Genomic DNA, 13,904 nt, shown 5'->3' with positions numbered 1-13,904 from the left:
ATTTTTTTATATCTAAGATGCACTCACAGAACTGCTGACAGGAAGAAAAAAAATAAAATCCTCATAGTGCCATTGCTTAGCTCTGTACGTAATGCCTATGTATAAAATAATATAGAAAACATTCACTAAATGAATTTAACTGCAACAATAAAATTTAAAGATCATGTAGCATCAATTCTGCCAGAAAAACAGCTGGAATGTTCCACTTACAAAGTAAAGGTAACTAATACTGGCTTAATAGCACATTTTTAAAGGAATTTTTAAAAAGCAAAGGTGGGAACAATACAATGAAAGAGCACTGGTGTTTTTTTGTTTGTTTTTTAATACAAAGTTTCATGTACAAGCTTTAAAAAGTACCTTAACAGGTACATATTATACAGTTTATCTTACAGAACATTTTAAAAAATGTTTTGGGAGTCCATTTTAATGCCACCCTGAACCATGGTAATTGTTCTGAAATGTTGGTGGCACCTGTGCTCTGTGAATTGGAATCTGTCCAGGCACTGGAGATGCCTGCTGAGGTCCTTGAACCCCGTGTGGCAGAGCCACAGAGCCAGGATGAGGACAGAACCCTGAAGCAGGTGTTGGAATACTGTTTGGTCCTTGGGGCTGGAGATGAGGACCTGCAACTGGTAATGGACAGTGTGGCCCTGTTCCAGAAGGCTGGTGTTGGGCTCCCGGTCCCAGAGCGGTGTGATGTGTAGCTTGTGAGGGATATGGTGGTACAGCTGGATGAGCACTTGAAGGAAAAAGTGGAGGTCCTTGATGAGGTGGATGGTGTAAGGCTTGAGCTGATGTGTTGTGATGCCCAGAAGCCAAAACACTGGAAGGTGGAGGTGGTGGAGGTGGTGGTGGTGGTGGTGCTGAATTTACAACATGCTGGTGTTGTGCTTGTAGACCTGGGAGTCCTGTGGAAGGATGGGGCGGTGGATGGTGATGAGGGGCAGGGGCAGGAGGTGGAGGGGGTGGTGGCAAATGGTGTCCAACAGTTTGAGCATGAATATGTGACCCGGGGGTGACAGCGTGAACAGGTCCTACTACATGTGCCACAGAGTGTTGCTGATGGGAACTTGGCTGTTGTACAAGATGTGGTCCTGGAGCAGGTGGTGGTGGAGGAGGGGGTGGGACGACAGTAGCAGAAGTTGGATGATGAATAGTAGGGTTCTGAGAAGGCAAAAAATGCCCTGGAGTAACATGGTGTCCTGGGACTGTTTGCTGGCTTGTGGTGCCAGGAAGTGCTTGATTTGGTCCTGATGTAAACACAGTTTGTTGGGAAAGACTACCTTTAAGCTGATTATAATTTTGAAAGTTTGCAGAGGGCTGCTGGTTTTGATAATAAGATGAAGAAGAAGGAGGCGGAGGGGGCGGAGGGGGCGGTGCCGCACTGTTCAGACTTTGTTGGTTAAACTGACTGTATGTTGCCGAAGATTGTCCTGAGGGTGTCTGTGTAAATAACGCTCCAGGAGGTGCCTGCTGAGTACTGGCCTGAAGGTTCTGTGCTGCTGGGTAAAAGTTTCTCTGAGGTTCTCGCTGAGGTGTTCCAACTTGAGGTGACTGTGAGTGGTGAGGCCTATAGGGAGACCCTAACTGCTGTGAAGGAGGCTTTGGTGAAAGATAGCCATGCTGGACAGGCGTGTGCGGCGTCGACGACTTGGGAGGATTTTCTATGTGAGGTGATGGAGGACAGTGTAACTTCACTGGTGCAGGAGGCAGCTTTTGTGAAAGTTGCTCAGATGAGTTACGAACGAGTGGCTGAGGAGGAGGATTCTTTGAAAGTGCTTGGGGGTTATTTAATAGCTGTTTTTGTTGGAGTTCTGTTTTCAGGTGAACACCATTCTCAGCTTCTGACACAATACCTGTTGCCTCCCATTGGGAATCTGGTTTTGTGAGTTGTTGAACAGGAATTATAGGTCCCGGTGAGTTAGGCTATGAAAAGAAAAACAAATCATATAAACTATAAATTTAAGAAACAAACACACACACACGTATATATAGGCTTGTTATATTGGTATTTATTGCTACTTAAATATCTAATGCTATTTAAAAAAGAGGTAAGGAGTAAGATTGGTTTGAGGACTCAATTTTAAACTGAATCCCTTCAATTAACTTTTATTGAAGACAAGTTAAGGAAATAATGATCTTTAAATTTAATCTGCTTTTCTCCTAAGTCAGTGGTCAGCAAACTGCGGCTCGCAAGTCACATGCGGCTCTTTGGCCCCTCGAGTGTGGCTCTTCCACAAAATACCGACTTCTGCGCATGGGCCACGAAGTTTCAATCGCACTGTACGTGTGTGCCCGCACGTGGCTCGTGAGCCGCAGTTTGCCGACCACTGCCCTAAGTAATGAAACTCTAATCACACTAAACACTTAGCAAGTTTCAATTCCATGATTGAAATTTCTACACCCAATCTAATAATAAATAGGTTGGGTAAATAAAGTTGCTCCCCCAAAACCATTGTGGTTGTAACACCTTTTACATTGCTCAAATATAATCTGAGTTCAAGGCTACTTAAATAATATATTGATGTTCTTTAAGGACAAAGAAAAAGGAAGTCAATTTCAGATTCCTCCTTTTTATTTTTAGTTTCCAAAGTTACTGCCACATTAGACTATCACATCTATGAATTTCCTAGATACCAATAGAATAGGGGTGGAACTCTTAGAGAAAATGTAAGCTACTGTAGTGTATTTAGCACATTAGATAGTTTGGTCAAATTTTTATAGGAAAAGTGTCCAGAAATCATAAACTGGTATTTGATACTGCAGAAAAATCTCTGTGCACATTACCATCCACTTTTCTGAACAGCCATGTTTGAAGGTCAACATTATTACCTTGCTCATTTTTGAAGGGCTTTTACAAGCATCTGGGGATGGACATTCATTTGTAGTCATGGGTTCTAGATTTTCAGGATCAGGATCTATAATGCAGAAGAAAAATATAGTAAGTGCAAAATTCCACTATATATGTTGCCTTTTACTAACCTTCCAAAGTAATGTGCATTCCACTATTGAAACCAACTTTTTTTATAAGGGCTCTCTTCTCTCTGATTTAAAAAGGTATGATAGGTCATCTGCTTACTGACCTTCCACAAGTTCACTGAAAGAAGGGACTGGGCCCTTGGGTTGCAACTGGGGAATGTGATTTGAATGAGATGGAGGTGAAGACGGAACATGACTCGGTGAACATGGGACACATGGTGATTCTCCCCCTAGAGGTGAAGCAGAAGCAGACCCAAAGAGAACATTAGAACTGCAAGAACAAGGGTGCAGAGTGATTAGCTGACTCCACTTTTTGGCAAAGGAACAAGCTCACTTACCAATATCTTTATCTTTTCGGTGATCACTGAGAAGTAAAGCTCTCTGGTAACTCCTTTCTCTCACCTGCTCCACCGAAGTTGAGGCAGTCCTTTCAAATAAAATCGTATCATCAATTCAAAGAAGCTACTACTAGCCAGGCTTTTCTTTGTCACTTAATAGTCAAGTATGTCCTCTCAGAGCACGTCTTTAATCTTTTGGGAAACCACTTTGGTATTAAGCTTTGGAAACAGCTTTTTTCCCCCCCTTTCTTTTCCTCACAGCTTTCAAAACAGATTTTTTTTTTATCCTCATCTCTCTGAAGTACTCAATTAGACTCGATTCCTTTGTCTTAAGCAGTTTCTTGGTGAAAATGAGGGGGTTGGAGGGTCGTGTATTAACATTCAGAATGTTACTTCAGATTACCAATGGTACCAAATACACCCTTTACAATTTACCTTGTGTCCGGATTGTAAGGTTAGCAGGAAGCTCTCTGGGGCAAGGGGACCAAGGAGCAATGTCAATGTGGCCTCCTGCCCTTTGCCAAGACCCATCCTATTTCCAGCTGCTTATCCTACTGAATAGTTGATGATTCTTTCCAGGTAACTGGTAAAGAAATTGGAGGATGTTGGCTATGATAGAGGTTCTTTGGAGAGGAATATTTATGTGAAAACTATCAAGGAGTGACCACAATGGACCTTTAACAACACAGGCAAATATATAGCTGTTTTACAACTCATGAGCACAGAGGATCTTTCAAAAGTTATGTCCACAAACCTCTATCGCTTAGCCTTGGGAGAACAACAAAAATGAAGGCAGTTCATTAACAAAACCTTGTTCTTATCAGGATAGCAGACTTCAACACTTTACAAATAACAAAGACTATTTTCATTATAAGGTATACTACTTGTAGTTATAAAGTTACTAATTAGGTTTTTAAACAGGCTTACCATTGAACTGGCTCATTCTTCTCGGTGGCAGAAACTTCCTTAACAGGACAGTTATTGCTGGTTTCTTCCGAAGAAGCATTATAACCTGTAGCTGGTGTTGCTAAAGGTAGGCCAGCAGTGCTTTCTACTGACTCCCCGTTTTCACTCCTGTTGCCACACCCATCACCATTGTTGCTCAAGTTTCCACTTGCATGAAGTGATACACTAACCAGTGGGAAGTGTTCTGTTTTAGAGCCACTTTTCCTCGCTTCACGTTGTCTCTTACGGTACTCTAATAAAGAAACCTTAAGGAAGGTAAGGAAAAGCAAACCTTTTATTCTTGTTTTATATGTCAGAGTCCATCTATTCTTTTTTTTCTAAAGAGAATTACTATATTTATATTAGGAAAATTATGTAAAATAATTTGATTCTGAACAAATAATTACCAAATGCCTACTATATAGTAGGCATTGTATTTAATGATTTACATACATTATCTCATTTAATCCTCACAACAACCCTATGAAATAGGTATATTATCATCCCCATTTTACAGATGAGGAAATTGAGTAACTCACTCACTCAAGGTCACACAGCTGGTGAGTGTTGGAGCCGGGATTCGAACCTAGGTCTTACTTGAAAGCCCGTGCTCTTTCCACTATACTACATTGCTTCCCACAAAGTTGCCAACTGGATTCTGTTATAAAAATTAAAAGCACACATCACTAAAATTCTTTGACTTATAAAGCAATAAGCCTATTAACAAATATAATAAGTGTAGTTTCTCCCATTCCTCTGAAATAAGGCATTCTAATCGTCTTGCTATGTATGCCAAATCAGATAATTTATTATTTATATAATACTTATACTTTGCAAAATACAAATACTGAGGAAAGAGGCATTTCTATGTAAGGCTACTAATTCTATATAAAATAAGGGTAGTAACAAATATACAACTTTGTTTTTTTGGTTGGGGAAGTGGTTATCATTTTTAAAAGTTACTCTTTTGGTGAAAATAATCATCTCGAGGTTTTAATCTCTGAAACCATGCTTCTTATAAGAATTTTCCATATGACTAGAGTGTTTTACTTCTCCGTCAACATTTTCTAATTAACCTGGCATTTACAAAAGGTTTGAAAATGTACATATCAAATATTCAACTTGAATACCTATATGAATGCCTTACATATAATACATACTATACCTACTAATTACCCTCAGGAGTATGAAAAAAACACTATTAAAAGGTCTATAAATCTTTAAAATTGTAACCTTTTTCTTTTGTGGTGGATTCTGGGGTGTGCAACTTCCGTCGATCAAACTGTCATTAATAGTCCGTCCGAAACCAGATACAAGCCCATCTTCTGAAGTGCAAAACACAGGTGTTTTCATAAACATGCCTCTAGTATCATCCTGCATCAGGCATTTTGACTCACTTATTCGGAAGCCTCCTCCAACCTCCAACTGATGCGAGGGTGTCAGATCCCTCAAGTTAGAGTTTACTGAGAAGTTAACACCTGTTCTGTCAGGACTCTTTACCCAGGAAGAATATATTGTGCCTCGTCCAGAGTGAGTACATTCCAGTTGGCTGTTAGAATCAGTCCTGTCATGTGTAGGTGTTTCCATGCTTTTATGCAAGGCAGTTTGCTCGACGGCATCGAGTCCCAGGTGAAGGTCTGCGGCAGAGTCCTTTTCTCCAGGGCACTGCCTGTTGACTTCATTCCTACTCCTAGGGCTGGTATAACCAATAGTCTTTATTTCTTGCAGACCCAGTTCAGTTAAATTAGAATTTCTAAAAGGCCCCAATGTTAACATGGTTGAAGATCTTTCATATCCCTGTTTAAAGAATAAAAACAAAATTACACAACTGCATCTTGAGACTAATTTTGAAGTCTACTAATAATTGTTAAAGCAAAATAATGATACTAGGAAAAAGTCACCAATTTAACCTTTTTGAATAGTTGAATAATCCCTTACCTCTTGACTGTAAGTGCGTCTCTTAATTTCTGGAGAACTTTCTGGGGAAGAAATATTCTATATAAAAACATAATTAGAATTGAAAATTAAAATATGTAACTAAATCCATGGTATTTATAGAAATGAAAACTTAAAATGAGAAATTAATTACATAGAGTGTGGTTTTAAACTGTCTTTTTTGTTTTATTTCCATTTCTCATATAAGGTCATTTGCTTTAAGGTCAATCTGATATATAGTCATTTAGTATGACTAATAAAATTGAAGGTTATACTCATTTAAATAAAAAGTTCGAATTTATATAAATGCATGTTCCAAAATTTTTTTTAGTTTCTTAAAAACTTCTAATCTCAGTAAACCAGTTATTAAAGGGGGAAAAGAAAAGCTATTAAAGTAACACCATCCCCATGAGGTTTATTTGGGGGTTTTTTTTTGCATTTAAATTTCTCACCTCAAAGTGCATGGTATTTCCTGGTGTGCCAGGAGTTACTGGGGTAACTGGTGAGTATATGGGCTTATAACCATTTCTACAAGCTTCATCATCTGATTTTATTCGTGGAGGAGTGGCAAATGATGGGTCCGTAGAAGTAATATCTATGTGAGTTGGTGTAGCATATGGTGAAGGAGTAGGAGTGGAGGTTTCTGAGTAAGCAGAATCTAGCAACTGATAAAGTCTTCGTTTTTTTAGTGGTGTTGTTAAATCTGTTGGGTGAAACAATTCATAAGAAATTTTACTGCTGGTATTTGATACAAAGCTCAAAATATCAACTACTACTAATGAATTTAATCCCCAAACAATTTCAGAGTTTTTAAACATATTACTAATATAAAGCAATCTCTCTCCATCCTACTCCACCCCACTGAACTTAATTTCACTATTAGCATGCACTATCTTGCCAAAAGGCTTACAGACCTAGGGCTCTGAAGAAATCTTAGAAGTAGATATGTTAATTTAACTGAATTGTAAGAGCCCTTGTGAATCTGTTTGAAAAGCAGCCAACCCAAAAGCCAAAACTAGTCCAAAAATTCAACCATTCTCACCAACATGGCACTGCAAATTAAGGTTTTCATTTCTATCTTCATCCAAAAGGTTGGAGGACAGAAATGAGAAAATATATATAACAAAGTACTTCTTTTGTAAAGCATGTCATAACAACTAGAATATTACTTTGTTATATACAGTGGTACACATCTGGCCATATTTTTCACATTAAAACAGTACAAAAAAAAAAAATGATACCTGGAAGGGAACAGCTTTCATTTAATAGTAGAGGACTTTTATTTTCACCATTGATTATAGGACTTCTGGATCTTTCTTGACAGGGTAAAATAAATCTATGTAAAATTGTTGAGTTTTCTTCTTCTAGAGCTTGTTTCAACCATCGCTGAAATACATCAAACAATAAATGAACAGAAATCAGTTTGTCGCTGTTTATGTAGCCTATAAATGTAGAGCCGACTCCAAAAGCATTTCACTACCAGGAATGGTAGTAAGCAATGAGATTGACATTTGGCTCAGCCTAGATTTTTATATCCAGAAAAAGTTTACCTTCTTGCATGAGCCAGAAATGTTTTCAGTAGGTCCTTTTCTCCTCCTTTTTTCTGAAAGGAATGGTGAAGTGAATCTAATATAGTGCTTAGGAGTAGAGTACACATGGGGGCTGTAAGTGAGACCTGGCAAAGAATTTAGTTGTGTAGCTAACACTTCAGGATCTGTGGTTATGCGCAGAGGCCTTTCGGAAAGGCTATCTGAAGGTTTTCCTGTCTTCTCATTCTTCTCACTTAACCATTCATTGACCAAGTGCTAGAGAAAAGAAAAACTTTGATCACTATATATGCCATTACAGATTCTCCTATAGAACATTCTAAGACCCAATTTATAATTGATGTATTACCTAAAATGAGAAATTAAATAATTCAAACATTCATATATGATTTCCCCCCCAAAATCAATGTCATTCTACGTTTCCTTGGTTATCACTAGTTTTATGCCTAATTTTTTTACACAATACTTTGTAAAGAAACACAATAACTTTTGTAAAATAATAAAATCTAGGAGACTTCAGCACCATCTTATAAACACAAACACTAAATAAATTTAGGTTACTGCTTCTATTCTAGGTATAAAATGTTTACTTTGTTAGAAAAATCTGATTTGGGGCAGTGCTTTTCTACCCTGACTGTTCAATATCTTCAGATGAGACCAGTGCATGTACATTAAAAAAAAAAACAAAAAAAACTGTCAGCATTGACAATCACTATTGATTTGGCATTTGACCAGGAATTTAAATAAATTTATAGCACTGCAATCATTTAGTCAAGTAATCTATAATAATAAAAGTGTAATATGCTAATTAGACCAGATAGCCGAATGACCTTCCGGATGAAGCCGGGGCTGCTAGGGCCGAGGCAAGCCATCGAGGCTGCGAGGGCCAAGCCCCTTGCACGAATTTCGTGCATTGAGCCTCAGTAACTAATCAGGGATGATGTCATATTTGTAATCAAGAAAATAGGTTCTTTTTTAAACATGAGTTTTCCCTTTAATCAAAATTACAAAGATAGAGTTGTGATTATTATTTTTGTCCTTCCAAAGTGGGCAAAAATAACTGCTCATTCTTAAGGCAATGGGTTGTTTGCTCAAGATCTCACAAATTTCAAATTAAACAGAACTGTGTTTCGATCTTATCTCTAACTAACCCTCTGATTCTCCATTAAAGTATACTCCAGGGTCAGTCCTAGATGTTTACTAAGTATACTTCTCATGGTTTCACAGTACTGGCAAACTATTGAATGTGTTAAGAACAAAGACAAGATAAATTAAATTTCAAAGCATTTTAAAAATATATTTTTATTGATTTCAGAGAGGAAGGAAGAGGGAGAAAGACAGAAACATCAATGAGAGTCACTGATTGGCTGCCTGCTGCACGCCTCCCAATGGGGACCCAGCACCCAATCTGGGAATGTCCCTGACCGGGAATCGAACCTCGACCTCCTGAAGTTTCAAAGTATTTTGACGTAGAAGTTATGAAAGGATACATTTATGATCTACCCCCTCCCCAAATTGCCTAAAGATTACTACTTTAGGATCTCTGCTCCATCCAGTCTAGTGTACTATATTCAAAAGTGGGAGGAAAGTCCTAACCAATTTCACTCAGTGGTTAGAGCATCCATGCGCTGACTCAAGGGTCATGAGTTCGATTCTGGTCAAGGGCATGTACCTCAGTTGCAGGTTCCATTCCTGGCCCTGGTCAGGGCATGTGTGGGATGTTCCTCCCTCCCTCCCTCCCTCCCTCCCTCCCTCCCTCCTTCCCTCCCCCCCCCCACCCCCTTCCTCGCTCTCTAAAAATCAATGGGAAAAATATCCTCGGGGAAAGATTAACAACAACAACAAAAGTGGGAGAAAAACAGAAGCTTCATTAAGGATGTTCTGTTATTTCTTAATTCAGGTGGGTTTTTCTCAGTGAATAGTTTCCCATACTGCTTCATTAAATTCAATGGTAGGTTTTCAAAGATTTTTATTAACTGATCTAAAACTATCCTTATGAATTTTTACACATTCTATGGAAATCCACAATTTCTTCACATTTAATTCTTATCTGCCTATAATGTGGAATTCATAAAAAAAAATACAAGACCAAAGAAAGAATAACATCTAAAACCAGTTATTTTTCTTAAGTGTAAACTTAGTACATAGAGTAGGCAAAATTATTTAAAGAAATCCTGAATCACAATACTAAAAAAGTAGGTCTTGATAGACTCAATTGTTACTGTTTTCATAACAATAAACATTTAAATTGACTAATTTTATAGTCTTGCAATTCTTTTTTAATTAAAGTATAAAAACTATGCCTCTTATTCTGTTCCTTATGAGGTGTTACAGGCTGAATTTTAAAAATAAGTATATTTCACAGAAGACAGGAAGCTGTTCTTACATTCATTAACTGCCATACCTTCTTTGTTTTGGGGTACTTTGTAGGACATTTATTAAGTGCTGGAACTTCAGATTCGGTAATTATTTCTGTTAGTGCAGTTTCAGTTTCCGGCTCTACTGCAGGTACAGTATTTTCAATATCATTTTGTTGTGAAGTAACTTCCAAATCAGGAGAAGATGGCTGGATATCTGAACACATGCTGACAGTTCTGTGTCTCCGACGCTGCTGTCCAATGTGAGTCCTACTACGAGAAAAACTTTTTCTCTGTTTAGTTCTATTCACTTTGGCAGGGGTTGGCTTGCTAGCAGTTTCTTCTTTTACTTGTTCCTAATTCAAAATACAGCAGAATGGAACTTTTAATACTATGTTTACATAGTTGAGAAGTTGAAATCTAATAGCGCTAATCTACTTCAGAAGCTAACTTCCCCAAATTTCTTTATTAATTCCAATATGTACTAACTGACATAATTAAAATTTTCTTACTAAAAAACAAAACAAGTAGAATCTTTATCTCAAGTCTAAATTCTCATAGGATTTGAGAAATGCTATTGAAAGGCTAATATCAGACATTAAAAATTCTTTATAAATGTAATTAAATCGGGTGTAAAGAGTTTAACGGTGAAATATAACTGGACCTGAATAAGAATACCTGAATAACTTCAGCATCACTGACAATCTGTGTATCTTTACATTCTGTTTTAACTTCAGTTTTGGCTGTGCTGATCCTTTCCAAAGCTTGTTCTCTTCTTTTCTCTCTTTTTTCCAGTCTGGCAAAAGCTTGCAGAATTGCTTCCATTTTCCTTTCTTCTCTTGTCTATGAAATTTAAATTTTAAGTGACATAAATATCACAGCTCTAAAGTAAAATTCAAAAGTCCAAATGTTCATGGCAAATTTAGAAAAATTTTATGATACTGTTAGCAAAACACTTCTGATGGTAGATAATGGGGGAACACATTTATATTCATTCAAGATCTTTCAGAATCCCGAACATCTCAGTAAGCCTGACATTACAAATATATTTCATGAAAGGGACACTTGGATGATTATGGGTAAAGCAAAACAAAACCAAAAGGCTCAAAAAATAAACTATATTTTGCTTTAACAAAATGTTTTTTCTCAATAGAAAAGTCAGCCTTTTAAAATACAAATCAAAGTTTTATGATGAAAAGGTTAAATTCATATAACTGTAAGGAGTGAATATATTACTGACATGTGATAGCAGGATATCCTGTGGTGTGGTCCTGGGTTCAAATTATGACGCTACCAGTCATTTACTATCTCCGTGACCCTAGACAACTTAACAACCCTAGTTAACCTTTATTTAGTGCCTCTTATTACAATACTTACACTTCACCAAATCATTACTGATTTCAAATAGAAAATAGCTGTTAAGGTTTTTAGCAGTACTTGGAAAATGGTAGGCATTCCATGAGTGTTAATTATTTCTACTTTGGCTCCATTGCCCTCCATTATAGTTCTTATATGGCATTCCTCTACCTTCTGCTCTTCCTGTCTTACCCTAACATTCAAGGCAGGGACTGTGGAACAGCAATAGTTCCTGTGAGCATGAATTCTTTTTGGTGAGAGAACATTAAAACCAAGACCCAGCGCCTTGGCCAGTGGGTCTGGCAAATGCTTCAGCTTTCAGCCAGAAACAGGAAGTACATCCATCAACTGTTCATTTCTCCAAATCAAAGAACCAGGCCATGAGGCTCAGATCCGTTTGTGTTTCCTTCTCTATTGCCATCGATGTTGGGGGAAGAAAGAAAAATCAGAAACTCGGGGTCTGGCTGAATGGTCTTTTCAGTTGGAACTTTAGTTCCAGTAATAAGCAAAGATTCAAGCATCAAACACCTACACTCTGGAATCTACTGCCTACTCTTTCCTGTATTTGTTCCCTTACTGAATATAACAAAGGAAGGAAAAAAGTAGTTTGTCAACAGAATTTCTCAGGGAATACTTAGACGGTTCTAAGAGGTTAAATTGCCATACTGTGAACGTGTCAGTCTCACAAAATGTGTTATCCTCAACCTCTTTATTTTACAGGTAAGGAAACAGGTCCAAAAAGGTAAGATTACTTGTTCATAGATACATTATCTGCATCTTTTTACTAGAAATGGGAGTTTTAAAGCTGAATTCTTTCCTTAGATAATTCATCCCTAGTCTTTTAAAATCACTTTACTCAACCCCCTTTTATCTTACGGCTCTCTATAAAAAACCCTTGGTCTCCATATTTCAGGGCTTTTCTAAAACCCCAAATTTAGAAATCTGGAGCAACTGAAAAATATAATTTTCATAATTGCTTCACCTGTTCAATAGGGATGGGTAGGGAAGGAAAGGATAATTATTAATGTGTTTATTTAAATTAAAAAAAAATAAATGTGGGAAAAGTACGTTCTTTGAGAAGAAACAAACTTAAACTTGCCTTAGCAAGGATTGTTTTGTGTTAAAAATAATTACCCGTAAGCCAGGCACCCAATGAAGATACACTCTATATCATGATTATAGAGGGTTTTCTAAAATGAATATGAATTTATGCCTAAAGAAGTTTTCTTTGACATAGTCCAATATTCACTTGTTTAGGATATGGTGTGAGGGTCAGAGATAAAATTATTTGATGTAAAGACTAAATTCATTGAATTAAAAACAACTCCCTTATAAATAATACAACTACTTGATAGTCAAAGCAAAATCCTTTATTTAGAGATGACTAATAATCTTTCTGAGCTGGTCAGTATCTTAAAAAATAATCTAGTGCTTTGCTGCATAAGAAATCTAAGCCCAGTCCAGCTGGTGTGGCCAGTGGTTGAACATCGACCTGTGAACCAAGAGATCCCTGGTTCGATTTGCCGGTCAGGGCACATGCCCGGGTTTCAGGCTTGATCCCCAAGAAGGGGCTTGCGGGAGGGCAGCCGATCTATTCTCGCTCATCGTAATTTCTGTCTATCCTTTTCCCTTCCTCTTTCTCTAAAAAAATCAATGAAAACATTAAAAAGAAAAAGAAATGCAAGCACAGGTATATTAAGTGACTTGCTGAAAGGCAGTACTATAATTATTATCCAAGTTTCCTAGTTCCTGATTCACTCTTTACAATTAACCACTGGCATTCTGCATAAAGCATAACTGCTCCTACATTTACTACAACTGTTAAATATCTTAATAGCTTTAACCCAGCTTCATCTTAAAACACAAATGTTGAAAATGTACAGTGTCTGATATTCTACATAAGAAAAAAATCAGCACAGATCTACTTTTATTTTAAATTAATTCATGTCATTCAGCTTTTATATTCACCACTGCATCTAATGCATTCTTTGATACATTAGCCAGCTATGCAGTATTTAAAGAATGAAAATTTACTAGCCATGTGAAAAATTAACAATTTTGTGTATAGCTTGAAACAGTGACAGCTGTTTAAAGGATTAGAGAAATTCAGAGTCATAATGAAACCCAGCAGACAGTCAATAGACTTTAACATCTGTGCTTGATATAGTTTAGATCATACTTGTCATATAAGGCTACTACTAAGACATGTATATTCTATAACCATGACTCATTCCAGGCCTATATCTCTCCAAACCTCAAAGTCATAATCTGTGAGCTGGACAATTGATAGACTGATATATAATTAGAATCAGAAAGGGTTGCCTTTCAGGAATATTACATTATTTCTTGTCACACTATTAATGCTGGAGTGTCAGGTGCTAAGCTAAACTATGCGGGATCTCTGATGAGATCTACCTAGATAGCTTTTATTACATACTAGAGCAGTG

The 13,904-nt window shown here is 37.3% G+C and overlaps 1 protein-coding gene across 4 annotated transcripts in view; it reads right to left on the bottom strand.

Annotated features, from left to right (window-relative positions):
* Positions 1-404: 404 nt before the first annotated feature.
* The window catches only part of KMT2E (lysine methyltransferase 2E (inactive)), an 84,256-nt gene continuing 70,756 nt past the window's right edge, over positions 405-13,904 (bottom strand). For 3 of the 4 annotated variants that reach the window (XM_070424605.1, XM_070424606.1, XM_070424610.1), the window contains 12 exons: positions 10,780-10,944; positions 10,149-10,457; positions 7,748-8,002; positions 7,439-7,583; positions 6,650-6,900; positions 6,201-6,257; positions 5,496-6,059; positions 4,245-4,528; positions 3,318-3,406; positions 3,084-3,209; positions 2,833-2,918; positions 405-1,926 (listed from right to left, as the gene is read on the bottom strand). In XM_070424605.1, the coding sequence (XP_070280706.1) occupies positions 424-1,926; positions 2,833-2,918; positions 3,084-3,209; positions 3,318-3,406; positions 4,245-4,528; positions 5,496-6,059; positions 6,201-6,257; positions 6,650-6,900; positions 7,439-7,583; positions 7,748-8,002; positions 10,149-10,457; positions 10,780-10,944 (3,834 nt within the window). In that variant the 3' untranslated portion in view covers positions 405-423. The remainder of the gene's footprint in view (positions 1,927-2,832; positions 2,919-3,083; positions 3,210-3,317; positions 3,407-4,244; positions 4,529-5,495; positions 6,060-6,200; positions 6,258-6,649; positions 6,901-7,438; positions 7,584-7,747; positions 8,003-10,148; positions 10,458-10,779; positions 10,945-13,904) is intronic. The other variant, XM_070424607.1, reaches the window with a different exon arrangement.

The sequence above is a fragment of the Myotis yumanensis genome, unplaced genomic scaffold (assembly GCF_028538775.1).
Source record: "Myotis yumanensis isolate MYYU_CA2020_CCGP unplaced genomic scaffold, mMyoYum1.0.hap1 SCAF_9, whole genome shotgun sequence".
Taxonomy (NCBI): Eukaryota; Metazoa; Chordata; class Mammalia; order Chiroptera; family Vespertilionidae; genus Myotis; species Myotis yumanensis.
This window is presented reverse-complemented; position numbering and strand designations above follow the sequence as displayed.